The following is a 27,387-nucleotide window of genomic DNA, read 5'->3' as shown; positions in this document are numbered from 1 at the left end:
GATTATCATCACCATTTACATTAACATGGTGCCTTTACTACAGAAGGACTTCCAAGCGTTTCCCAGACATTACGCAACTGATTAGGCTGATGCAGCTGTCTATCTGCTTTATTTATTGAGATATTTATCCATTTCTGTTTGAGGACTCAATTCATGGCCGAGGAGCAGGCAGCTCCGAGCTGGAACGCAACAGCTGTTTGACGCAGCACAATAACGCCACACAACAGCTAAGGGGAGGCGAGGAATAACAATCCCTTGTGTGTTGATATCATTTCAAAGTGTTTGACAAGCACTTGGAATGGAATGTCTAGGCCTCTTTGAGAGGAGATGAAGAGTGTTTTTCCAGAGAGGCGTGGAGAAGTGAGGTTACTTGCCCACTGATGTAGAAAGAGTCAATGGCAGAGAGAGGAGAAAAGCTCACGTCTCAGAGGTAGCATGGTAAAAATCAGAGCAGTGCCAGGGTAGCACCGGCAGCAGGGAGCGGCATTATGGGCTAGCCGCCCCACACACCCATCCGTGGGCCCCGGGCGGATTTGTACTCAGGACATCTAGCTACTGCAGCTACGCTGTTATTTCTAGCATGCTGGCTCGAGGAGCGCGAGCACAGATATGTCTCCTCAAGCTGGCAATCACACCCCCAGCTCCAAGGGTAGACGTAGCCTTAGATACTCTAGCGATACGTGGCAGTGTAAACCCCCTAGGGAATGGCTGTGCTGCAATCACAGGGCATGACTGCAGTTTGTGTGGATGTACCCCAGCTAGCTTCAATCTAGCTCGCTTAGGTACCAGAGCAGTGAACTCACAGCAGCACAGACTTCGGCATGGGCTAGCTGCCCAAGTAATAACCGAGGGCTCTGGGCAGGCTTGAACAGCCCACACTGAAGCCCGTGCTACCGGGGCTTCCCTGCCATGGACCCAAGATAGCTAGATTAAAGCTAGCTTGGGTGTGTCTACACAAGCTGCAGTCACGCCCTGTGACAGCAATGTAGACAGACCCTAAGTTTACAGGGACTGAGAGCTCTGTGTTCTGTTCCTAGATCCTCCACTGTCTTAACCAGGGCACGTCACTGCTCTATACCTCAGTAACCCCGAGTGGGGATGAGGATAGAAGGGTGAAGTAGCATCGTTATTATTCCTCCTGTGAACAGTGCCATGAGATATTTCATGGCCACAGTGGGTCAAGACCTCGATTTCCATCTCCTCAAATAGACAGGAACGGGACAAAAGGCTTTTTAACTGCAAAGGATGGGAGTTCTTGTTACACCGCCCTGTCTCAGAGATAAAGCAGAGAGAGCCTCAGAGAGGTCCATGAATGCCTTTCAAAGAAGGGGGAAGAGCTCTTTCCTCTGTTCTGTGTGAGCAGCGTCTCCATGTAAGGTTATAACAATATTTAATATTCCCTTCACAATGATATCCACGAGATCCTAGCATTAGGGCGCCCCCTGTTTTCTGTGCATGGAGTCCCGCTTTGACCTCTGCGCCATTGTGTGCTTTTTTTCCTTTCCTTTCTCTTTCCACATTTGCTCGTGAAAATGTCTTTGTGACGGAAGCAGCAGTTCCATTTCCCAAAGGGACTGCAGAGCCAGGCAGCAGCTTTCACATGCCGTGTGTCAGCTACATTTAATGAACACATTCAGATCACGGGAAATCCCTATGTACACATCATAAACAGGAGGATATAAAACATGGAGGAAATAATACATTATTGATTAAAACAATGGCATGCAACGTCCTTTGAAAGGCAGATAGCACCTGCCGGTCGATCAGCATTCCCAGTGCATCTTCCTTTGCTCCTTGGAAATGCAATGGAAACCCCTCGCTTTCTATAGGAGATTTAGAGGCCAACATGAGAAAGAAGAAAGGAGGGCTCTAGTTACCTGATGCAGGATGGGTTATGCGGTGGCATTACTCCATCTCCTAAAGCATCTCTGTTAGCTACCGTCCCAATGGAGGGACCAATGGTCCAATGTGTTGTTTGTTTGGGTTTTTTTCCATTCAGCAACCAAAGACTTCGGGGAAAATATTTCCCACAAATGGGAATGAGGCACTCAATTCCCGTTGACTTTCAGTGTGGATCAGGCCCCTAATGGTCCTTTGTGTTTTTGGATATCTAACCCTTTTTGTTGTCCCAACACTCAACCAGCAACCTGCCTAGTTCAGATGCCTCAAAAAGAACAAAAGTAAATGGTCAGAGAGAGTGCACAGTGCGTGTGTCCCCTCTGCAGCAGTCTGCACTGAACTGAACACAAATAGCTGTCTGTCTCTGCAGACAGAGTCCTTAGTGATTTAAAGGTGTAGCGCACAAAAAATAAAGCCATACCAGGTACATGGGTAAATACAGTATATAATCCGGAATGGAAAATCCTGTGTTTATTTTGTTAAAGGTGACCTGATGTTTATTTTTAAACCAAGGATTGACTAGGTAATTTTAAACTAGAGCATTTGAGGTACCAGCTCAGCACAATACAAATGTCGACCCAAAAATGACAAATAAATATATTCTAAAAGTGTACAGAGAGGCTTGCGTTAACCCTCCAAGACCACAGCTCAGAAACTCTGGTTTTCCCTTTCAGCATCCCCAACTCCCAGTGCAGCATGTGAGATTCAGTCCATTGTGCTGTTTGAGAGGTGAGTGATGGTCTGAGAAAACACAGAAAGGTGAGGTCCTGCACTCAGGTCCAGGCAGGTACGGGAAGGAGAGATTTATTTTAAAATGAGTCATAAAGTTATAGAAAGTATGTGCTAGTTTCCTGAAATGTTATATAGAGGAAGCAGAGAAGTTCAATGGTTATCAGTAAGTGCAGTTTAAGAACTTCGGAATAGAATAGAATGCTGCAAAACTTGGGATCTATTCCCTGCTGTGTGATCTTAGACAACTTAATTCTTCTCAGTTCTTCCATCTATAAAATAATGATAATGCTACTGACCCTTCTCTACAGTGTGCTTTGTGGTCTACTTCAGAACTAAGTAATATTGACCGCCTCGTTTCAGTGGAATAGTTAGGAGCATTTTTCAGTAACTATGGTCTCAGTCCTTCGCATCTTATTCAGTTCTTTCTCAGTCTTTACATGGGCAACATCATCCCCTCTCCCCCCTCCCCCCCACCGACGATGTGCAGAAGAGTTAACAATGGGCTTGCCCGCTGGGATCGCATGGGGAAGGGAACTCTCTCTGGGAGATCTCTCCTTTCTCCCATGGAAGGTCCTACATCCTTATTCCTGGAAGCACCGATGTCCGGGTCCTGTTGTTGAATGGTGACAAAAATCCTAGCTTTTCCTGTGCTTGGAAGAGGCTGGAGGTAGCAAAATATTTATGTGTAGGCTTGGCAGGATTTGATTTCAATTGATAGATGTCGACAAATGTCAATTTCTGCTGACCTACTGAAATCGACAAAAGAAATATCCACCCGTAATGGTCGGGGCGTAGTGCAGCCTCGTTCCTCCCCGCCCACCCCCCTAGACCTTGTGCTTGCAGGGATCGGGTGTGGAGCCCTTTGCAGCCCCACAGCCAGGGACTCATACTCCTTCTTTCATCCCTGGCCAGGAGTCTTTGCTCTGCTCAATCAGAACCACAGCCTTCCCTGAATCTTGTGCCCAGGTGTCTTGGGCCCCTCGGACACGCAGGAAGCCCCCTGCAAACCCACTGTCAGCACGGGCCTCACCCCAACCCTAACTCCTCCCCTGTTAATTTCCTGCAACTGTAAGAATTAAAACAGTTAAAAATGAGGAGGGAATTTAAAATAAAAATAAATATTAATCATCAAAATGGCAAAATAATTCAAATTAAATTCTGCCAAGCCTATGTATATGCAAGGCATTCATCTGGCCTCTCCCCCCTTTCCCCCCCCCCCGCTTCCCCATTGTGTGCAGAGGAGTAATGGGCAAACCAGTTCTAAACAATACACATCATCCCGTGTCCCAGGTTTTGCTTATTTTTAGAAGTCAAGACACACAGGAATGCCCAGATCAGTTCCTTTTTGGAGAGTTTCCACCACTTAGTCAATTCTGGGGCTCCAGGCAGGACTAGACATGGTGAAATGCAGCTAGGGAAACTCATCCCGGGCTGCTTGTTGCTGATTCACAAGTTCCAGATGGCCCAGAGGAACTCCCGAAGGCTGAACCCCAAACCCTGCTGAGATACGCTCTCTGCTAGTTCTGAAGTACCCCTGATTTGCCCCAAATCATCTTGCCTGCTTGGAAAGTTGGGTCGTTCCAACAGAATCTGTTTGGGAATAATCACAGCTCTCACACAGGAGTTTATTTTTGTCGGTGTTCTTTTGAAGATATCTCAGGGAAAGGTCCTAAGTCAGACTTCCTGTGTCTCATAGATAAGATATGTCTTATAGATAACATCATTATCCCTTCAATGCCACCTGCCTAGGTTCTTAATCCAAGCACTCTGCACTGGGTCAGTGTGACGGCTGCTAAAACACACTCTTGAACCGAACCTTTAAGAGAGTGGTTTTTGCTTGTACAATATGCTCATTTTCTTTTGTTTGAAGGTTATTGCAGCTAGGAGATTTGCAGACGAGGGTGCTTGGGGTTTCCACAGACCCGTGAATTCTGAGAAACTGTTATTTTTTAAAAAATTAGATGCAGACCCAGATCTCTGAAATGGTTTCAGCTCACACCCTTTCATTGCCAGTGTGGCTGGGGCATAAATTATTCTCCCTCCTGCAACGGTGGTAAAAACACGCCAGATTTTCCATGCAGATAGAACAAGCATGACCAGCCTATGTGCAAGACCAGTGACGAGGCAGGAGACGCTTATGGCTGGATAAGACACTGTGGCACCAGCTACTCAGCACTGACTTCCGCTGCGGTGACTCCTCTGCAAATCCCATTATGCTTGTGGGGGCGGGGTGACTCTTTCCACGAATGAGGAGCGGCTGGTGACCCTATGGCATTGACCGACTTGGCACCTTTTGGTGGTGGTGATGGTGGGTTTTGCAGGAGGTCAGCCAAGGGACATTCATGCTGACCGGCTGCTTTTGTGCAGAGAAAGGACTAGTTGGTTTGCTACCACTGGTTTAGCCTCCACATAGTGGTATTTTTATAATGCATCTGGGCGCCATGACCGGGGGTTGACATCCTCTGATATTTATGTGTGTAGGCAGTGGGTGACAATGTTCTTTGGGGAAGCTGAGTGAAACTGAACAGCTACTGTGCTATTAATCCCCAGGCAGGGTGTGCTTGGAGAGTGACCCGCCTCACACTCATCCCATCATGGCAGCTGCTTTCCTGCTGGCCTGGGCCCGGCTCCTCACCCTGGCCCGTCAGCTCTTGCTCCTTGCAGACTTTGGAGGAGCCCGCCACAGCATCACTTGATGGACACCTTTGCGTGCAGGCAGGATCCTGCCCCCTGTGTTGCCCCGCCCTGCTCCCTTTCTGGCCCTTGTGCCACTGGATGTGGAACTTCGCCCGCCAAGCTGGGCATGCGCGTGGGGTGGCACAGCCAAAACCGGAGAAAAGACGGTGAGCTGGTAGATTGCGAGGGGCGGGGGCTGAGCCTCCAGGAGCTCTAGCGCCACCTATGTTTCCATGATGAAATCAAAATAAATAGGGGCCGTGGTGGGTGGTATAGTAGGGGCGGATGGATGGATTGTGGGGCACCATAATAACTAGCTTAGTCAATGCAGTCCTTTAGACAAGCTCTACAGCTGATGGCTCTCAGTTACTTCATGGGAGGCACCTAGAACCGTAAGGTGACCACCATGTCTCAAACATCCCGGAAAATGGAGTAGAGTTCACACCTCAGCCAGATAGGGCACAATGTGCACAAGTCCAGGAGCTCCGAACGAGGGCCCTGGGCACGTCTGAGCATTTCCTTGCATGATACATAGCGGTCCGGGTGGGGCATCTGGATTTTTAAATAGGCTGGATAATTTCATGAATATTAGTAGATTTTCATGCCAGGATAAGGTCAATCAAGTCACAGGCTTCAGGGCATAAGTGGCTGTCCCTCAGCAGTCAGGATGCCCTGACCCTTTCCTGAGTACCACAGTTGTGTACTAAAGGCACTTTATGGAGCAGTCCCGACTTCCTCTGAAGTTGTTGGCACTCAAGAGCAGGCAGACCAATGGTCTGATTCATCAGCCCAACTCTGCTTCTTCCTGATTTATTTCACCTTGTATTTCACCATATGGTGTTTCCACACCCTCCCTCCTTGTCTCCCTTTGGCAGGGATGGTAGGTGTTTCCTTCCAGGGCAGAGACACCAACCATCTGGCGTGCAAGAGGTTGAAGGTGTCTTGCCTGTCAAAGCGGGAGGGAAACTTTTCCAAGTCAGGTCCCTTGAACTGGCACACGCGGAAAGCTCTTTCCACAAGCCACCTCCGACCTCTGACTTCAGATCTGAGCTGTTTGTTCATTCGTGTGAACTCGGCAGTGAAAAATATTAAAGTTCCCTGTTCCTGTGGCTTTCTCCTCTAGGTATTTAATCTTAGTTTACAGATGAAATGTGCAGTGGAGAAAAAGATGCTAATCCCACCGTTACTGCACTCTGCTCCAGCAGCTGAAAAATATATTACCTCCTGTCCTGGACTGGACAGAGGTGAGAGCTTCAGGACCTCGGCATCTTTGAGTAAACTGGGCATCGTGATGGGGGCAAGCCATGGAGGGACTTGCCTGCGTGACAGGTCCAACCAGGGTTGTGCAGGCAGCCTCCCTGGTCTGCTACAGCAGGAAGGTGATGCTTTATAGCTAAGCCTCAGGCTGAGAGAAGTCAGCTGCAGCCGTTCAGCTTCGGAAAAGTACCTTCCATGATATTAAATTACAATTGGAGCGGAGTCATCTCACTTTTGTCCTGTGTGTGAGTGGCGGGGACAGTTGTTCTCTTTCTGCCTGAGTCTCTTAGTGGGCTGGGGCCGCAGGCACCCCCACTGTCCCTGTGCACACCTGCTGGGGGCTCTGTGCTGAGGTAGTGGCTGTTTGCTTTGATGCCATGTGCAGGGTGAATGCCATGAATAGCAGGGTGAGTAACGGCTGTGTCCTCTGGGGACCACTGCTCCCTTCAGCAGGCCTTTGAGCTCAGCAGAAAGGGGATGGAAGTGTCACTGCGTGGACCTCCACTGAGCTGCACCAATGCATCCCATGCACACACACGTACACTAACTTTCTCTCTCTCTCTCTCTCTCACACACACACACTTGTGTGTGCCACACTCAGAGACCCATGTGCACACCCAGAGATACACAGCCATGCACACATACACATGCTCACAGACACAAACAGGTGCGGGCCACCCTCACACACAGGCACACACCCACCTTCCAACATGCAGCTGTACACAAACACTCACTTGCCCTGTGCATACTCACACACACATATGCACACTCACTCAGACATGCACGCACTCACACTCATATAAAGACAGTGACTGCTCTAGTTAGTGCCTATACAACTGGAGAGTTTGCTTGAGCAGAATTGTCCTCTTTCCCTCCAAAGAAGACAGGGGCCAGTCTATAGAGGTGGGGAACAGGCCCAACAAGTTAGCAGGGTTTCCCCTCTTTCATCCCTCACCCCAAATACCTGCTGACGAGGGGCTTGCTCCAGAGCCCATTAAAGTCAGCACAAAGACATCCCCAGCTTCAGTGGCCTCTGGATTGGGTCCTGCATCGCCTTCCCTTTGCAACGGGAATACAGATCTGCCATTCTGCATCTACTCATCCATCCATCAGGCCCTGTATCCTGGCTAACATCTGGATCCAGGACACATGCTGCCACTCACTGACAACCCACTCACTGACCGGCAAAGTGTTAAGTCCTAGGGAGGGAAAACAACACCCCACTCAGGCCTCTTTACTTCTTCTGCAGCAGTGCTCCACAGCACAATAGCCAGATGTGTGAAACTGCCCAGATATAATGTAATTCAGCCTGTCACTGAGCAGCACTGCCTGCCAGGTGGGATTTCACTGCTTGCTAAGGAGCTAGCAGAATCACACAGACATCTTCATTCCCTCAGCAAGGGCAGGGACTGGCACTTCCTACAAATGGCCGCTTTGCTTTTTATCTCCGAGCCGTGGCCATCTGGTTGGGGTCGCCCTTGGGGACCTCTGCCCACGCAGCACAATCACTGAGTTCCCCTGTGCCCCAGCTGTAATGCAGTCTCAGTGCCCCTGTTGGCTTCTTCCTTCCCACGCCTATTTCCACATCCTTTTCCAGGCTCTCCACCCACCATCCCAGGCTACCAGCCCATCTCCTGGTCTTCATGTGAGTCCCTAAAAACCATGCCACCCGCTGTGCCCACAAGAACAGAGCCTAGAATGCATAACCACCCCCTACTAAATCATCCCCATTGCTGGTTTCCCCCACTGCATCCTGCTACTCCAGTCCGGGCTTCCCACACCACTGCCAGTACAACCAGGGCCTGCAGCATTTTCTGCTCTTCCATTCCGGGGCTCCCTACTGACCCCTAATTTTCCCAGTGCCCCTCAGTTCTGCCCTGCAGCTCCCCTTGCTAGTCCAGTCGTAGGATCACCACACAGCTTTGCCAATGCCCCTCAATCCTATCCCATAGCACCCCCTGCAGCTGCTTCACTTCTTGGCCTCCACCTTGGCTGACGTTGGCTGATCGCTCTTACCCAATTGTCTGGGGATTTGCCTGTCATTCAAATATGAGTTTGGGATGAGATTCCCCCAGACTCATTTTCACCTGCGTGGCATAAGCCAGGATTTCAATGAAGGTCCCATAGGCGAAAGGCTAGTGCATTAACGCAGAGGGTTGCCAACTCGGTAATATTTAAAAATTGAACACTCCAGCAGGAGTGCCAGAACCTCCCCGGCCCCGCCCCTTCCCCTGAGACCCCGCCCCTGCCCTGACCCTTCCCTGAGGCCCCGCCTCTTCCCCCAGTTCCCCACCCCCCATTCGCTCCTCTTCCTCCCTTCCCCCATCACTCACTGCTTTTCCCTCCCCCCCGCCGTCCGTCCAGCTTGGGAGGGACTCGCCTGCAGAGCCGGGGCTGGGAGCTGCAGCTACCTGACGCAGGTAGGAGGCGGCACCAGCCAAGTAGGGGCTGGTGTGGGTGATAACCTGGCACCTCCCTGCCTCCCCCACCTTCAGTAACAGGACTTTGGGTGTCCAGTCAGTATATCTGACTGTCAGGTCCCCTTTTCAACCGGACTTTCTGGCTGAAAACTGGACACCTGACCACCCTATTAACACACCACAGGCCACCTGCAGCCCACCACCACACCATGCCACAGGGCCACTGAGGCTGCATGTGGACACATGGTTCGAGCAAAGACCTAACTATGCCATACCTTTCTGACCCCCTGATGCAAATGGCAACTCCAGAGCTGGAAATCACCAGAACTCAGAATGTGTGTCCTGCAGGAAATATTGGTATGTTCACATTTTTTGAAAAATTTAGAAAAAAACATTGAAATATCAATTTTTGGTGGAACGAAAAGTTCTGAAAGATGTTAAAATGTTTTGTTTCCAGTCAGTTAAATTGCATCTGCCTGATGGGAGTTGCAGTTTGGGTGCCTGTGGACTACATTTCCCATGATGCACCAAACCAGATGCACCATGCAGCTTGGTCAGAAATTTTGATTTTGTGGAAACTGCATTTTCTGTCTAAATGAATTTTTGATAAAAATATTCCTGACCAGCTCTACCAAGAACTATATTTGCAGTAGTATCGAGGCCAGCTGAAAAGATACATTAGGAAAAAGTACAGAGAAGGGCAACGCAAATGATGAGGGGTACGGAACAGCTTCCGTCTAAAGAGAGATTAAAAATGCTGGGGCTGTTCAGCTTAGAGAAGAGTCTGAGGGGGGATATGACAGAGGTCTATAAAATCATGACCCGCATGGAGAAACTGAATAGGAACGTGTTAGTTACCCCTTCCCATCACACAAGAACCAGGGGTCGCCCAATGAAATTAATGGGCAGCAATTTTAAAACAATCATAAAGAAGTACTTCTTCACAGAACGCACAGTCGGGGCAGCGAGTTATATGGGCCTGTGGTGCCCTGCTCCAGGAATATTCAGGGCCCGGGGGCCCGGTTCCACCAATGTTTGGGGTCGAGTCTGTCCCCCGCCTACCGCCCCCGCTTACCTCCCCCGCAGTGTCCCCTGGCCCCACCTGCCACCCCATGGCGATTTAAAAGGGCCCAAAGGCCCCCAGCCGCCACCACAACCAGCAGCGCAGTGCGGCTAAGGTGGCTTCCTGCCCGCCCTTGCTCTGTTCCACTCCTGGAAGTGGCTGGCACATCCCTGCGTCCTGGGGGGTGTCTCTGCATGCTGCCCCTGCCCTGAGTGCCGACTCCGCAGCTCCCATTGGCTGGGAACTGTGGCCAGTGGGAGATGCAGGGGCGGTGCCTGTGGGCAGTGGCACGTGGAGAGCCTCCAGTCCCCCGCCTAGAAGCTGCTGCCAGAGGACTGTGCAGGTCACTTTCGGGAGCCACCCTAGGTAAGCGCCACTCTCCTCACCCTCTCCCGCACCCCAACCCCCTGCCCCAGCCCAGAGCCTGCACCCCACATGCAAACTCCCTGCCAGAGCCCACCCCCCACACCCTCTCCTGTACTCCAACCCTCTGCCTCATCCCAGAGCCCGTACCCCTCCCGCACCCAAACTCCCTCCCAGAGCCTGGCCCCCACACCCCCTCTTGCAACCCCTGCCTCAGCCGAGAGCCTGCACCCAAACTCCCTCCCAGAGCCCCCTCCCCTCCCGCACCCAAACTCCCTTCCAGAGCCTTAGGCAGGTGTGTGGGGCAGGCAGAACTTGGACCTGTTCTGGGCACCACCAAAAATTATACAAACTTGCCTCCCCTGTGCACAGTCAACCTGTGGAACTCATTGCCAGGGGATGTTGTAAAGGCCAAAAGTATAACTGGGTTAAAAATAATTAGATAAGTTCACAGAGGATAAGTCCATCAATGGCTATTAATCAAGACGGTCAGGTATGCAACCCCATGCTCTGGTTATCCCTGAATCTCTGACTGCCACATGCTAGGAGTTGATGAAGGGATGGATCACTCCATAATTGCCCTGTTCTGTTCATTCCCTCTGAAGCATCTGGCAACAGCCACTGTTGGAAGACAGGATCCTGGGCTAGATGGACCGTTGGTCTGACCCAGTCTGGCCGTTTTTATGTTCTTAATCTCCAAATAGGGCCATCACCTCCTGAACATACAATGGCCTCACAACGTGTTTCCGTCAGGTAGTGTATGTGTGTGTTTTCCGTCTCTCTCTCTTAAAAGGATTTAGGCTTGGTTTTGAAGAACCCATTATCCTGAAATTTCTTTTCATGCAAAAAAAAAATAATTGCTGGGCAAAGAAATGTTTGTCAAAGGTGCAAAGAATATTTGTACTTTTCCTGGAGCATTTAGGTCAATCAGACACAAACCTGGCGGTCTTTCCAATCAAGCTCTGGTGATTTGGAGTGCGTGACTGTGATAATGAAGCAGAGAAGGTTGGAGCCACCCAGCTTGCTATTTTGAGGATACCAGTGCTTTAGGCTGTCTGTCTGAAACGGAGCCATTGAAAGTAATGGCCTGGACAATCTCACTCCATTACTTTTAATGGCACTGAGACTGTGTGTGCTCAGTAGAAGCACACTGACACCGAGAGAAGCAGGGGAGCTATTGTCACATATCATTCACATTACAGCCAACACTGGGAAAATGGCCCCCTGGCAATGGAAGCCAAAGTACCTGCAATAAGTTACACGGGCTGGCAGCAGATGTGAGGAGCGGCTGCAAGTAAAAGGTACATAAAGGCACCAGCTTCAAGCCGGGAGTTTAACTTAGTCAAGGCCCGTAACGTGCTGAGACAGTGTAGTCTATAAAAGAGACATCCACTGCTCCCCACTCCCGCTGTGTGTTGCATGCCTCGGTCTGCACTGCAGCCATCAAGGAGAGTGATGATCAACGCTTCAGCCTCTGAGCTCCCAGCCCTTGTGCTGATTTTGAGTTTCCCAGGTTGCTTTTATACCTGTCTCCCCCACTCTGATTGCTGCAGTGCTGTGTGATAGACTGATGCTGTGGTATTAGCCTCCTTTCAGCCCAAAATGTTTGGCGAACATCATGCCAGATCCTTAGCTGGTGTAAATCCACATAGCTCCAATGGGATCTGGCTCTTTGTGTCTACGGGAATCTCTTTGCCCTGCTACTGAAATGCAGCCACCTCTGGGGTGCGATGTGGCAGCTACTTATCAGCATTGCTGCACTGCTGCTTAGGAAAGGAAGTGAAGAGGAGTCCTGTCTCCAGCTGAAATTGCAGGGACACTGCAGGAAGGCTTGATGTAATTACCCCAACAGAAGTTTACTTAAGACAATGGAACTAACACCCCAGTCTTTGTGAAAAGCACCATGGGCTGACAGCCAGCTCAAGACCCCAGTTTCGTGTCTCAACCAGTGGACAGCATTTGGGCTCCCCTCTGGGACTGGTAGCCCAGAGAGACTTCCTAGTTCCACACCTCTCCCTGCAGCACTTGAATTTTCCTTGGAGGTCTCCTCGCCAAGTCTGGACTCAGCCACCCACTGCTTAGCATGTGAGTGCTGACACCCTCAGCCTAAGGCAGCATGAACCTGTGAAATCACAGCATTCTCAAATGGAGTGTGAGATGCCCCCTGTCCAGCTGCCCTGCCCCACTTCCCCAGCCAGCGGGAAGAGTTTCTCTGCTAGGTTACTTTGCGAAACGGAACCTCTGTACCACTAGCAGTTTGTCCATTGCTCACCTCCACTCCCCAGCCAGACGTACTGTTAGTGAACAGCAGGAGGCTGACGTATAGGATCTGGCTAATGAGACAGGCTTTTGAGGCCAAAGGTGGTCAGAGTCATTAAGAACATTGTAGAGAGGGAGAAAATGAGGCACAGCAACTTGTCCAAAATTATGCAGCAAGCCAAGTGAGGCCTAGAACGGAGGTCTAAGCCTCAGTGTTGTACCCTACCTCCCAGTGGAGAACCCTACAGCTAAGCTTTGATCTGGCACTATGATATTGACTTTGATGGGTGCAGAAACAGGCCTGCTATTCGACCATAGCAGAGTGGACAATGCACAGTTGGGATAACATTGTGCTTGGTCATGTCCTAGCTAGGGTGGGCCAAACAAGTTTTGAAAGAATGTGAACTAATCCAAACCTCCGTCCATCCCTTGCACTGAACCCTAAACCCTTCTGATGTCTGGATAAAATTTTATGCTTGTGGGGTCTGAAAGCACGAGTGTCAAAGAGGCAAATACTAAAAGGTTTTTAGGCACCGAACTTCAACTGAAAGCAGTGGGAGTTAGGCACCTAAATACTGTTGAGAATCTGGGCCGAAGCTCCTGCAGAATGGCTGCTCTTGGGAAATTTTAGGTCCACCTGGAAGCTGACAACCCAGGGCTCCCAGGGGAAATGCTGGAATATTTATGGGCCCAATTTTGCAGAGAATTTTACTTAAGCACACTGGACCTGATTCCCAGAGCAGCTCCCATCAACTTCATCTGGCATTGTGGATGCTCAGTACCTTTGCAAACCAAGCATGGGGTCTTCTGAGTGCTTATCTGAACTGAAGCAGAAAGTCTAGCACCAACTGTGAGTCTCTCTTCCTGTACTGTAGCAGAATAACTATGGCCTGATCACCATAATGATAGTGTCATTTCCTTTGGCCAGGTGGGGTCTTCCACTGTTTGGTGTTTGGGGAACCCATGCTATGCATCTTAACAATCAGCATCCAGCAGTGTGGAACTTAAATGTTCACCGACCATTCACTTTCTTTTTCTATCACTGCCCAACATCGGAATGACCCTCCCTGCTGGCACGCTGTAATGCTTCAGTACCCCAATCAAAGCAGCATGTCTGCAGGAAAGGGATGGAGCTGGAATGAGCAGAAAATCCCTTCATTCGTGCAGCTTTCGCCCCTTACATGTAATCAGTGCCTTATTCATTCCCAGTGGGTGGGGCTGTGCTTTCCAGCTGCCCTTTCCAATTTATTTCTACAGTTTGAGTGAATTTTAGTGGAAGCCAAAGAAAAGGAACGTGGATTGCATCCTCCTCCCTATCCCCAGATCTATGCCCTCAACACCGCTGAGCCACTCTGCCAATCCTGACCTGTAGCAGCCATGCTTCTCAAAAGCAGTGCCCCACCAACACAGCTCTGGGTGCACCTCTGTTCTTGAGCACCACTTGCTCTTCAGTCCGATGTCCCACAACACAGTTCGGCAGATGCACTTAGATCCCGATCCACCCCACCCACTGCTACGCCAGTCAGTGGTCTCTCCCGATCAAAGATATCCACTCTTGCTAAACTGTGCCATGATTCTGTGATACTTTCAAGGGGTCATGGGTAACTTCATTTACACCATCAGACCATCACCCCAGCTGTCCTTTCATCAGGACATCCGACAACCAAAGTCCTATCTGAAAACCTCCAGACTCCAAATCTCATGAAATCTGAGAGAAAAACAAGAGATATTCCAGTGCCTTCCTCTGATTTTTCATAGCACACGCAATCTCTGTGTGTCTCTTTTATCTCTCTGAGAGAAACCCGACTTAGGGAGTTTTGTGAAATTGCTGAGAGTTGGGAAGGGGGGAAAAAGATCTTAGAAAAAAACAAAATAGAAGTTGAAGATTGAAAAAAAAGACCTCGGATGAACAAGAATTGCAGACATGCTGTGAGGTAACCGGCAAATACAATTTAATTATAAGATATAGAGTAGTAATGTCATTTGCGAGGCTGGAGCATGATTTCTCTGTAATAGAAGGACCACAGGGTTCCCTGCCTCAGACTGCTGTGCCGTGTCATCTTCAAATGATAGACTGAATGCATTTTGATGCTTACTCTGTTTTGGGATGGGCTTAAAGGGCCCGTGTCAATTGGGTTTGAAGGACTCAGGACACCTGAGTTTGAAGGCTCCAGAACAGCTGGGCTTGAAGAGACCAGTAACCAGGGCAGTTCTCCATGCCAGTCAAGCAAAGGGCATATTTCATGGTCCTTTCCCAGGTTTTCAGTAAGGGATCTGAGACTCTGGAGCTGGACTCTTCCCACTTTGGTCTGAATCTGCTGACTTTCAGGCATGCTGCAAAGTCTCTCTGTCACCCAGGCTTTTCCTAGCAGGGAGGTAGTGGCCTGGGTGGGCAGAGTTTTAGGCTAGTGCTCTGGGAGGAGTGTAATGGGAACATATTTCCTATCTTTGTACAGGTGCCTAGAGCTGCATTTGGGCACATTTTCATATCCACTGAAATAAATAAATAAATGACTCTGCAATCCCTGGATACTAGTCTGTCTCACTGGGGGTCTAGATAATACAGTGTTGTTTGCATAACTGATGGCACAAATTCAGTGAGAATACAATATTCAGGGCATCTGAAACTGACACTGGTGACTTTGGAGGAAATGAGAACCCCATGCCACTGCCTGATTTTACACCTGGATTCAAACGAAATCTTTTTTTGTTTCCAAAATAGTTTTCCTTCCTTTCTGATTTTTGCACTAGGTTTTCCTGAGCCAGTTTTCATATGTTCCACAAAAGAAAAGAGAGGAAGGTTGGCTTTAAATTTCTTCCTTCCATCCCTGGGAGTAAAAGGGACCTATTCAAACACTATCAGAGCAGGCCCCTGGAAATTCCTCCCCAGAGTTGGGAGCCCGTGCTGCTGCCGTTGTGGCCATTAAAGAGCCAGCACACTTTTCACAAGAATAGGAAGGTTACCCTTGACATCCTGGCCAATCCCCAGTTTGGGCCATTCCATTTTATCCCCCGTAACTTTCCCCCTGCAGTCCCAATTGGATACAGGTTTGCTTTTTCATGTTGCGTCATCCTAAGCTGCGGCAGAGAGTTGCTGCCTGTTGTTAAACAGCTGCTGTGTTCCGTGCCAGAGGTGGCTGCATTTCAAGTGGCAGGTGAGGTTTTCCCAGTGCACAGAACCTGATCATAGGGATTTGACCTTTGACTGCGATAGGAACATTGTTTACAAAGTGCTTTGCGGATCCTTCAGGTTGGAGGGCACTAGAGAAATGCATACTGCTGTTCTAATAGGTTCAGTGTGTTTGACACACACCCTGTTTTGTAGCCCTCTCCAGTAGGATGACACCAGTTTCCTGGGCACACACACACACACCCCTTTCTTTGGTGGAAGTTCTTGGTCCTCCATATCAGAAGCTGAGGCAGGGAGGGAAGCAGCTAGGGAGACATCAGTGCTGCTGCAGCCCTTGTCAGGCTACTCCCCAAGCAACCAGGAGTTCGGGACTGAGCTGCCAAGCAGATGAGGAGGCAGGAGATAGACAGCTCGGTGAGACTCTGGACGCGCAAGAGGAATGCCTGCGGGAGGCAGAGCAGATGGACGGAGCAAAGAGATGCTGAGTGAGCTGTCTGCACAGCCTGTCCTGTCCTTGTTCTTTCTGCCCTGGAGGAGTCAAAAAGGTTCTTGCGGTGGACACAGCCCTGTTGGCTGGCAAAGCACCGCCACTGAAGTGTGAATGAAACAGATGTGACTATCCACTGGCCTCCCCCGGCTGACCCTGTCTGACCTGACACAGGCTCCTCTTTAAAGAGACAGTGAACCCTCAGCAACCTGCGTCCACTCCAGCAGGGTGTGGATGGCACCTAGAGGGAGGGGGACTGAAAGGTGTCTGAGGTGGTCCCTGCAAAGTGCCAGGGAGGGGCAGGTGGGGTGGAAGGAAAGGTCTCATATTGCCTTGAATTTCTCTTAATCATGGACTGGAAGAGTCAAGAGGCCACTGAAGAAGGAAAGGGGCCACCGGTCCATCTAACCACAGTGGCCAATGCTTAACGCTTCAGCATTTTATCCTGGGCTTGGGAATCAGAGGCCTTCTCCTGTCCTCCAGGCAGTGAGACAATGCCTTGAAGCATGAGGCTTGATTTGGGGGCTGACTGTAGAAACAGATGCAACAAATCCACAGGAAAGTCTTTAAATGCAGGCCAAATCATCTGTTCGTGTAGTTTTATAGAAGTTAATGGAACTACCCACACTTGGCTCTTGATGAAGATCTGGGCCTGCATTTGAAGCAGGAAGACCATGAGGAACTTTAGAGGGCCCTAGCTAAGCTATATGAATGGACAACACAATCATAGAATCATAGAATACCAGGGTTGGAAGGGACCTCAGAAGGTTGTCTAGTCTGCAACTAAATCATCCCAGCCAGGGCTTTGTCAAGCCTCACCTTAAAAACCTCAAAGGAAGGAGATTCCACCACCTCCCTAGGTAACGCATGCCAGGGCTTCACCACCCTCCTTGTGAAAAAGATTTTCCTAATATCCAACCTAAACCTCCCCCACTGCAACTTGAGACCATTACTCCTTGTCCTGTCCTCTTCTACCACTGAGAATAGTCTAGAACCATCCTCTCTGGAACCACCTCTCAGGTAGTTGAAAGCAGCTATCAAATCCCCCCTCATTCTTCTCTTCTGCAGACTAAACAATCCCAGTTCCCTCAGCCTCTCCTCATAAGTCATGTGTTCCAGTCCCCTAATCATTTTTGTTGCCCTCTGCTGGATGCTTTCCAATTTTTCCACATCCTTCTTGTAGTGTGGGGCCCAAAACTGGACACAGTGCTCCAGATGAGGCCTCACCAATGTCAAATAGAGGGGAACGATCACATCCCTCTATGTTCTGGCTATGCCCCTACTTATACATCCCAAAATGCCATTGGCCTTCTTGGCAACAAGGGCACACTGCTGACTCATATCCAGCTTCTCATCCCCTGTAATCCCCCTGTCCTTTTCTGCAGAACTGCCGCTTAGCCAGTCGGTCCCCAGCCTGTAGCAGTGCATGGGAGTCTTCCATCCTAAGTGCAGGACTCTGCACTTGTCCTTGTTGAACCTCATCAGATTTCTTTTGGCCCAATCCTCCAATTTGTCTAGGTCAGTCTGGACCCTATCCCTACTCTCTAGCTTATTACCTCTCTCTCCAGCTTAGTGTCATGTGCGAACTTGCTGAGGGTGCAATTCATCCCCATCATCCAGATCATTAATGAAGATGTTGAACAAAACCGGCCCCAGGACCGACCCTTGGGGCACTCCGCTTGATAACCGGCTGCCAACTAGACATGGAGCCATTGATAACTACCCATTGAGCCTGACAATCTAGCCAGTTTTCTATCCACCTTACAGTCCATTCATCCATCCCATACTTCTTTAAGTTGCTGGCAAGAATACTGTGGGAGACCGTACCAGAAGCTTTGCTAAAGTCAAAGAATAACATGTCCACTGCTTTCCCCTCATCCACAGAGCCAGTTATCTGGTGATAGAAGGCAATTAGATTAGTCAGGCATGACTTGCCCTTGGTGAATCCATGCTGACTGTTCCTGATCACTTTCCTCTCCTCTAAGTGCTTCAGAATTGATTCCTTGAGGACTTGCTCCATGATTTTTTCCAGGGACTGAGGTGAGGCTGACTGGCCTGTAGTTCCCCGGATCCTCTTTCTTCCCTTTTTTAAAGATGGGCACTACATTAGCCTTTTTCCAGTCATACGGGACCTCCCCTGATCGCCAGTGCAGTAGTCTGGGAGCTGACCTCGTTCGTGAAGACAGAGGCAAAAAAAGCATTGAGTACATTAGCTTTTTCCACATCCTCAGTCACTAGGTTGCCTCCCTCATTCAGTAAGGGGCCCACACTTTCCTTGACTTTCTTCTTGTTGCTAACATACCTGAAGAAATCCTTCTTGTTCTCTTAACATCTCTTGCTAGCTGTAACTCCAAGTGTGATTTGGCCTTCCTGATTTCACTCCTGCATGCCTGAGCAATATTTTTGTACTCCTCCCTGGTCATTTGTCCAATCTTCCACTGGCAGATGAGATTCAGCATTGAAAAATGCTGTGAAAATAATGCCGTTCAAGAGGAATAATTTGGACTATTCCTCCACATTGCTAGGTTGTAACTGAATTTTAACCACTCAGGAAAAAGACGGAAGCGTCACTGGGCACAATTCAGTGAAAAACTCCACTCAGTGTAGTCCAAAAGCAAACAAACAAAAATGTTAGGATGAATAAATAGGATAGAAAATAATACCACTGTGATATCATGCCATTATGGAAATCAGTGGCATGCCATCAACTTGAGTGCTGATTTTCAGTTCTAAGAAAGCGTCTGGGAAAAGATACAGCAGAAATAGAAGGGGTCCAGGGAGAGGTGATGAAAATGATTCGAGAAGTGGAGAGACTGCCGCATGCAGAGAGATTGCAGAAGGGTGGGGAGAGGTCCTCTTTTCCCTTTACACTGGGTAGAAGGGCCTGAATGGCACTAAGGAGCCCTAAAAGCACCAGTTCTGGCCAGGCAGGATTCTCCCAGTGCAGGCATTGCCGAGAGACAGCCATAAGGCTGTCCTTTGAGGACTTTCTCATATGCCAGAGGTGGGAGGGGCAAGTCTGAGGCAGAGCCACAGTCTGCAGAGCCCAGGGAGGCTGCCATGGTTTAGACAGACCCCTCCAAGGCCATCAAAGCGTGAGTCTACACCTCAAATTAAGGTGTAGCATGGGTGGACAGGCCCACATGAGCTTAATTGAGGTAGCATGGCTAAAATAGCAGTGAAGATGCAGCAGCACGGATCCCGGCATGGGCCAGAAACGAGAGCACATACAAAAGTCCCCCATGGACTTGTACGGGAATGGCTATTACCCACACTAGCTAAATTAAAGCTATCAGGGATAGCAGGGGCAGCTTCGATCCCTGGCTCTGACTCTGGCTTGACCCCTGGCTCTGATACCTGGCAGTTGACTCTGATGCTGACCCTCGGCTTCGTTCCCTGACCTGGACGCCTGCTCTGCCCACTAGACCTGACACCTGGTCTGTTAGGCCAGACTGCCTACATCCCGGTCCATAACAGCAGCCACTGAGGAAGGTGGAGTGAAAGGCCCCAGATATCAGGGGTGTAAGGACTACTGAGTCCAGAGTCGGGGCTGAAGATCAGGTGTAAGGGCAATGGACTACTGTTTTGCGGGACTCGTTGCCCCGGGACGGAATGTGGCCTGGCTGGAGGGCTGAGTCACGAGAAGACATTGACCATCACAGAGCCGGAGTGGTTGTCAGCAGGGAGCGCCAGAGGAGTAGCGTCTGCCACACCCAGCCATGAGGGGGCATGCCGGTCAGTGAGTCATTCTTCTACAGGCCTCTTCAGCCCCGAAGCGGCCCAGGATTGGGAGGGCACAAAGGGTACACCTTAAAGAAATCTATCCATGGACTGGTTCCAAAATTTCCATCCTTTACTGTCAATAGTATTGGGACTGGACCAGCCTGGGGATGCAGGGAATTGCACAGGCACTGAAATCTGAGATGGGACCAAATAGAAATGCCAGGTCCACACACTCCTGAAGATAAGGGAAGTTTGGATCTTGATCCAGGCCGCTCTGAGGTGTCCCTTCCTTAGAAATGCCCCTTCAGAATATGAAGTTCAGCTGTGCCACTCAAGGGTGAAACTCACCCCTGTGCAGAAGGCTACTCCAAGGACTTTGCTTTAGTAGGACTTTTAATGGGCACATAGGCCTCTGCCCAGGGGTAGATTTCTCCCCTGAAGATCCGCTGTGTACATCAACGCTTATGAACATGAACAGGACTTCCACATCCATGGACAGGTGAAGAATAATCCCTCCCCCCAGCAGCACTTTAGGACAGGGCAATCAGCCGGCAAAAACCTTTGCACTGCCTGTTTATCTCCAGCTATGGATTCTTTAAAGTCAGATTGTGGTCCCATAGGGACACACTCAACTAATCCTCTGCTTTTAAGATTTTATTTGTGCAATAAATGGATGACAAGGTGGTTTGCAAGTGGATAATACAATAAATACATTTATAAATGCAACCTTTCTGCAGTGCACTATAAAGTAAAATACAGTATCGCTAAAGCATTTTACTCTTGTCGCCGCCTCATTCTCATTTCAAATTGTAATGTGCCCATTTTCTCATGTGGGAGGCTTTCTTTTTTTAATATGTTTTTATAAATTAAGCAGGAGCAGATTTAATAATAATAACATGAACGTAGCTTCTTTTCATCTCCAAAGATCTCCAGTCACTTTGCAGACTTAGCAAAGCAACATACAAATAATACGTGGAAGGATCCATTCACCTGCTGTTCAAATGGAGCAGCTGTTTAAGAGCTACACGGCAACTTTGCCAAGTGTTAAGGGCAGGACATGAAGAATTCTGTGGCGGGTTCACAGAAAGTACACGGAGGACGTGGTGAGGAAGAATGTAATTAACTACTTTGGAATTCGGCCAGGTCCGCCGGGCGGGCTAATGCCTCAGAAAAAAGTGCAGTGGGATATTTATTTAACTCCATACGAGCTAAAAGCAAAGTTCAGTGAAATTGAAATGCAGCCCATTTAATACTGATAGAAGGAAATAAATAATAAGGATTAATAAAGAATTAAATGAGGGCAATATAATTAATGCCAATGACCATGGTTTTATGGAAAATAAATCCTGCCAGCCTAGCTTCATATATTCTTTATGAGATTACAAGTTTGGTTAATAAAAGTAATAGTGTTGTTGTACTATACTTAGACTTCTGCAAGGTGTTTGACTTGGCACCACATGCCTTTTTGATTAAAAAATGAGAATGATACAAATTCAATGTGGCACATATTACATGTATTAAAGACTGGCTAACTGACAGTCTCAATGTAATTGTAAATGGGGAATTATCATTGAATGGATGTATTTCTAGTGGCATCCGGCAGGGATGATTTCTTGGCCCTATGCTATTTAACATCTTTATCAATTACCTGGAAAAAAAACACAAAATCATTAACCGCAGTCAACGTTGTGCCCCCAGAAGAAAGGAAGAACATGATCCAGTGACTCATCACCACCACTTCCTCTAAGACCTTCATGTCCTTTGGCATTCTCCCAAACAAGTACTGACTGGGTCTAACCCTGCTTTGCCTCTGAGATCACAAAGCAAGATTGTATGGAGGCCTACTCTGGTCTTGTGATTGGACCCAGCCATCATATTACAGTGTCACAGGTGCTGGCCACTAGGACCTCACTACCCTAGAGATCGCTGTCCCGCTCTCCCAATGAATGGAAGATGAAGCCCTTGAATGAAACTCATGCATACAACACGGTAATGTAAAACCATTGGCAGAGAATAAATTACCATCTCTGCAGAGCGAAAACGTGAGAAAATGAAAACGTGATACTTATTTTAATACCATGTATTTTAAAATTTAATTTAAGAGACCAGCTGTTTCAGCTTCTCTTATAAGACCTTAATTGGTATATAATAGCATAGTTAATTAAATACAAATCAATAGTTTAAAACAACTAATTGATATTTAATATGTATGGGAAAAAATAACTTAGTTGTAATATAATTAACTCAGTATTAAATAAGCAATGGAATTGCAATTATGCCTTTACACTGATTATAAAGTTTATTGTTCTTTAATAAACTTGCAATTAGTCAGGATGAGCTGGAAAAATTATTAAACAGGTATTATTGGGCTATTAAACATTTATTATCATTCCTGGTGGGATACAGCTACACAATAGTACATAGGATGATCGTGCTAATAACCCTTTACTACTCCTTTGCTCCAGCCTTTAGTATGCTAGTTGATCAGAAACCTTGCTCCCTGCATGATTTATGGGTATTGTAATTGCCTTGAAAGGAGGTAATTAAATTGCAAATGAAAGTGAGAAAAAAATCTGATGAGGAAAAGCAGGAGGCTTCTGTAATTTGGCACAGCAAAGCGACAGCTCCTCTTCTAAATCACATGTGTCATCTCCTGCCTCTCACGTTATTCCCTGTAGATTCCAACTTCAGTCAACACCATATATTTTTCCCACCTGAATTCCCCTTCTGGCTTTCAGTTAGTAACTTATTCTTCATTTCCTAACCCTAAAACTGCTGCGTGGCAATGTTGGGGCCATTACAAAGATGGCCATCCCCACCCCAGAGGCAGCTGCATTTTGGTGCTCGTTCAAATAATCTTCGTTATTGCATAAGTGAGGAGTGAGTGTTAGAGTTGTGGTCGCATTCTAATTTCCACTCTAGCAACCCCCTCCGTGCCAGTCTTTGATCTGACCTTTTCTGTTCTTTGTCTCCATTTTTATAAGAAGGTCTGTGATGAATCGGTGTAGTTGCTTTTGAGTTCATCAAAATGTGGAAAAAATCGACACGCCTCAAGATATATTCCAAATGAACTATTTTGTTTCACCCAACACAAATGACCGAGATGGGAAATGTCAGACGAGACTTCTTTTATAGTTCTCACAGAGGGAGAGAAATTAAGCCACATGGGAAGAAAATGTGGATTGTTGGATAGTTTCAAAGTTAGGGGATATGGACACAGGTGCGTTACAACCTTTTTCCAGTGGGATTGTTGCAGTGCCCTGATGCCAGAGGATTTCAGATGTTGGATGTGTGCTTAACTGTCTTAGCCGTCCTTTGCCATTAGCCACTAGAAGGGAGTCTACGCTGCATTGTAAACTGGCTGTGGACACAATGCTTCCAAGCCTGAACTTGAGCACCTACTGCAGTTGCCGGACTCGGGTCTCACAGCCATGCTAGTGCTCCCATACTGCACTACACAGACCTTCTAACTCCGGTTTGGGCTTGACCTGCGTCCACACTGCAAAATGACACGGCTTGGACCCGAGTCACATTGGGACTCGGCGCTGACCCCCCCCCCAGCAAGGTGCCAGGATCCAGGTCCTGAATGCTTGCTGACCTGAGTCAGACAGATCTGTGTGTGGACAGAAGTGGGGCTTGGGCTCAAACCTGAGTCAGAGCCCGGGCTTAGTGTGCAGTGTAGACATACCCTGAAGGGTTTGAAGTGGCAAGCAATCTTTAGGCAACTGAGAGCTTAGAGGTCGCACAGAGCCACCTCAAAGCACTTTATCTTTAAAGGTGCTCTTAAGTATTTAAAGGTGCCGTTAGCTATAAAAACTTTATCGAGGTCTCACAAATTTGCAGCATAAATTATTAGAATGCTGTGCTCCTTTCATTTTAGGATCTCAAATGGCTTAATAAGCATTCATTATCATAGCCCCACTATGGGGCAAGCTGGAGATGGAGCCCAGACTGGAACAAATTGATCCAAACTCTGGACAAGTTCTGGTCCAGACCTAAACCTCACAGGTTGGAAGCATCCACCTTTCTGACCTCTTTTGAAGTTCACCTTGTGCTAGTGAAAACACATTCAACAGCAGCAAATGTGTGTGTGTGGGAGGTGTTTGCAGAAAAGAAATATGCAATTGCACTTCAGACTCAGTAACAGAAAAACACTGATTTGTTTGACTCCACAGTGGAACTGACTGCTTTTGTGATTAACCTAATTCTGTTACTTTCATTACACTTTGATAGCATGATGTTCATTGCAGGCTCGATAGGTATCAATAGTATTTTGCTTTCCTATCAATAAAGGCTTAAATGCATCTTGCTTACTTCTATGGGTTTTATATATTTAAACAGTGTTAGAGCTTTTAGATAATTCCATCAGATAAATAGCTCTGTCTTATTTTGGGGGAGAGAGAGAGAAAGAGTGAGTGTGTGTGTGTGTGTGTGTGTGTGTGTGTGTGTGTGTGTGTGTGTGTTTTCAGCTAGGTGCTACTTTTTCTAGTTGGCACCTTGTATTTGGAAAGGAGCGCTGAGCTATTGAGTTTACAGCTCCTGGGGCCATCCTCCATTTGAAGTCACCAGGCACTAGGGGTGACCAACAGAAGTTAGCAGAAGGCATCTATTATTCCACTAATAACCACCCCGTCTATTTTTTATTTAACTGGAATAGCCCAAATGAACTATATTTGAATATATATATTTTGAACTATATATATGAATTATATTTGCTGAATACGAAGATAGCAATGACCAGCATGGCCTTGGTCTTGTGGTTTGAGCCTGGGACTGGGAGACAGGAGTCCCAGTGTCTAAGCCTCACTGTGCTGCTGATTTACTGTGGAGCCGATCCTGCTCTCAACTGCCAGGAAAGACCCCAATTCAGGAAACCATCCAAGAGCGTGCCGAACTCTAAGCATTGATTTCAATGGGATTATTTACATGCTTAAAGATGGGCAGTTGGTTAAGTACCTTCCTGAAGTGGGGCCGAAGGTAGCGAGAAGTGAAGATTCTCAGCCTCAGGATGAGGTTCTATGTGACATTGGACAAATTGCTTCTGGGCCTGATCCAAAGTCCATTGACGTCAATGGGCGTCTTTCTATTGGTTTCATTGTGCTCTGGTCCAGATCCTCAACGTATTTAGATGGCAAACTCCCTATCAAATCACTTGCAATTAGGCATCTCAATATCTCTGAGAATCCGTGACTTGGTTTCCCCCTTATCATCTGAGGACACTAATGCCTGCCTGCCCAGGGCACTGTGAAGGCCAATCAGTTAGTGCCTGGGAAGGCCTTTGGATACTTGGGTGGTTGGTGCTGCATAAGTGCTCTCTATCACTATGTACCACACGTAAATGAGAAAGGCAATCCCACTGTACCCCTCATGGGCTGACTCTGTGATCCTTACCCAGGTTGCACAAGTCCAATAGGTTTATGCACAGAAGTAAGTGCTGCTCAGCAAGAGCAAAGGTTGACTGTAAAAGGGGGATAATATCGCTTCCCAACCTCAGGGGGGCGATGTGAGCATAGTGCATTAAAGATTGTGAGGTGCTCCAATACTACAGAAGAGGGGGTCTCGTGAGTACCGTAGATAGATTGCTGTGTATAGTGCTCTCTGCTGTAAAGCTCCCAGCACTTTAAGCCATTGCACTTTGCTGTCTTCCCCTTTCTCATACCTACACTGCTTTGTGACATCAGAAGTGCTCTTCTGGTGACAAATGGGAGCTGTATTAAGGGACCACAGAGGCACTAAGTAAACATCAAAGGGGCTTTGATCTGCATGGTTCTGTAGAATGGGGGAGGCCCCCAAAGGCAAGCTGCGGCTGGGACATGGTATCTTAATTTTCTCTACCGTGGTACAGGAGAATTTCTTTGAAGAACGAGGGCTTTTTGTTGTGTGGCGAGATAGACACGTGGGGAGAAATGCACACACACACACACAACGCACTTCTGGAAAATCCATGCTGAGAACTGCTTCTCTGCTTTTTACTGATAGTCAGTCACCCCCTGTAAGAAATTGAGGGATCAAAGCAACAGGCTGCCTGGGGCCTTGGCATTGTGCCACTGTGAGGGCCAGCTGTTTGTTTTGAAAGGGCAAGAAGCCTCAAGTCAGGTTTATCTCTCCTTCACGACCCTACATTATATTTTATCACACAGTCTGCGGAGCGAAAGGGATTAAGAAGCTGAGTCCTCGTCACTGCTGCACGTTATGGAAGGGCAGAGACACACAGTACATTGCACCCAGCATAGAAGCGGCAGGAGAGGCAAGCACCTGAGAGATGGGATGCGGAGGGAATGGCTTTCCCATTGGGGATGGGACGCTCAGACCCTTCTCTGGAGAAACTGTTCAATCTGCTTTCGCTGGCCACTCCCTTCTTGCAGAGGAGACCTCCGCCTTGACAACCCCTTTGCATTGCACTGATGGCGGGGTCGGCAGGCGACACCCCCTTTACCCTATCCCACCCACCGTGGGCACCTTTGGCTCTCTCCTGGCTGGCCTGCCAACTAATGTGGTTGTCGCTCTTTCACTTTTAGAACTGGGTCTCCCGAGAAGAGGATGCTGCCTCGTGCTGGGGTTCATGTACAAGGAGAAGTATCGGAGAATGACTGAAGGTAAGTGACTGCCCCACATGCCACCGGGCTCTCCCCACAACCCCTCACTTCTTGTACTTCCCACCTCTGCCAACTTTCTTTGACAGCTTCTACTTCTCCCCATCTCTTTCCCCCTGCCCCCCATTATTATCCCCTCCTCTCCTTTTATTCCCCTTTCCCCCACACGTCTTCTCTCCCCCAACCCCTTCTTCTATCAACCCTTCCCAGAGCAAGTCTCTAGATGAAGGATACAAATGCTTTCTACCATGTGTGTTGCTATGAATAAGGGGAAAATCCTTGTCCCCTCCTCAATAAGAACAAAGATTCCTGACAGCAGCAAAACCAGAGCCCCTGCATGACCCAGTACAGGAGAGCGGAGGGAGGACCAGTAGAGAAGCACTCCACAGATCCACCGATTGCGCTCTCTGCCCCATGGAGAGGACATGCAGGTGCCACGTGGGCTGGTGGAGTTCTGAGACTGCAGAAGCAGCCACCAGATGGTTTGCTGCTGTTCCACATAGAGCTTGTGAATAATGGATTTTTCAGTCCCCTGGCAATTCCAAATAATCAGGGGAGGGGGAAATCATTTTGGATGGAACCTTTTTTTTTTTTTTTTTTTTTGTGGCAAAACAAAAATCAAACAAAATATTTTTTCAGGTCAAATGAAATGTTTCATTTCAATTTTGACCGTTTTTCATTCCTTTTAAAAATAAAATTAAAGAAAGTCACTTGGAACAGAAGAATTAAAACGTTTCATTTTAAATATGTTGAATCAGAATGTTTTGACTTTTTTGGAATTTTTT

At 48.1% G+C, this 27,387-nt stretch overlaps 1 protein-coding gene across 3 annotated transcripts in view; it reads left to right on the top strand.

Moving 5' to 3' along the window:
- KIRREL3 (kirre like nephrin family adhesion molecule 3) overlaps positions 1 to 27,387 on the top strand; it is a 751,157-nt gene that overhangs the window by 416,386 nt on the left and 307,384 nt on the right. For 2 of the 3 annotated variants that reach the window (XM_048827391.2, XM_048827392.2), the window contains exon 2: positions 26,528 to 26,605. In XM_048827391.2, the coding sequence (XP_048683348.1) occupies positions 26,528 to 26,605 (78 nt within the window). Of the gene's footprint in view, positions 1 to 2,573; positions 2,629 to 26,527; positions 26,606 to 27,387 lie in introns of all 3 variants that reach the window. The other variant, XM_048827394.2, reaches the window with a different exon arrangement.

The sequence above is a fragment of the Caretta caretta genome, chromosome 22, assembly GCF_965140235.1.
Source record: "Caretta caretta isolate rCarCar2 chromosome 22, rCarCar1.hap1, whole genome shotgun sequence".
Lineage (NCBI taxonomy): Eukaryota > Metazoa > Chordata > Testudines > Cheloniidae > Caretta > Caretta caretta.
This window is presented reverse-complemented; position numbering and strand designations above follow the sequence as displayed.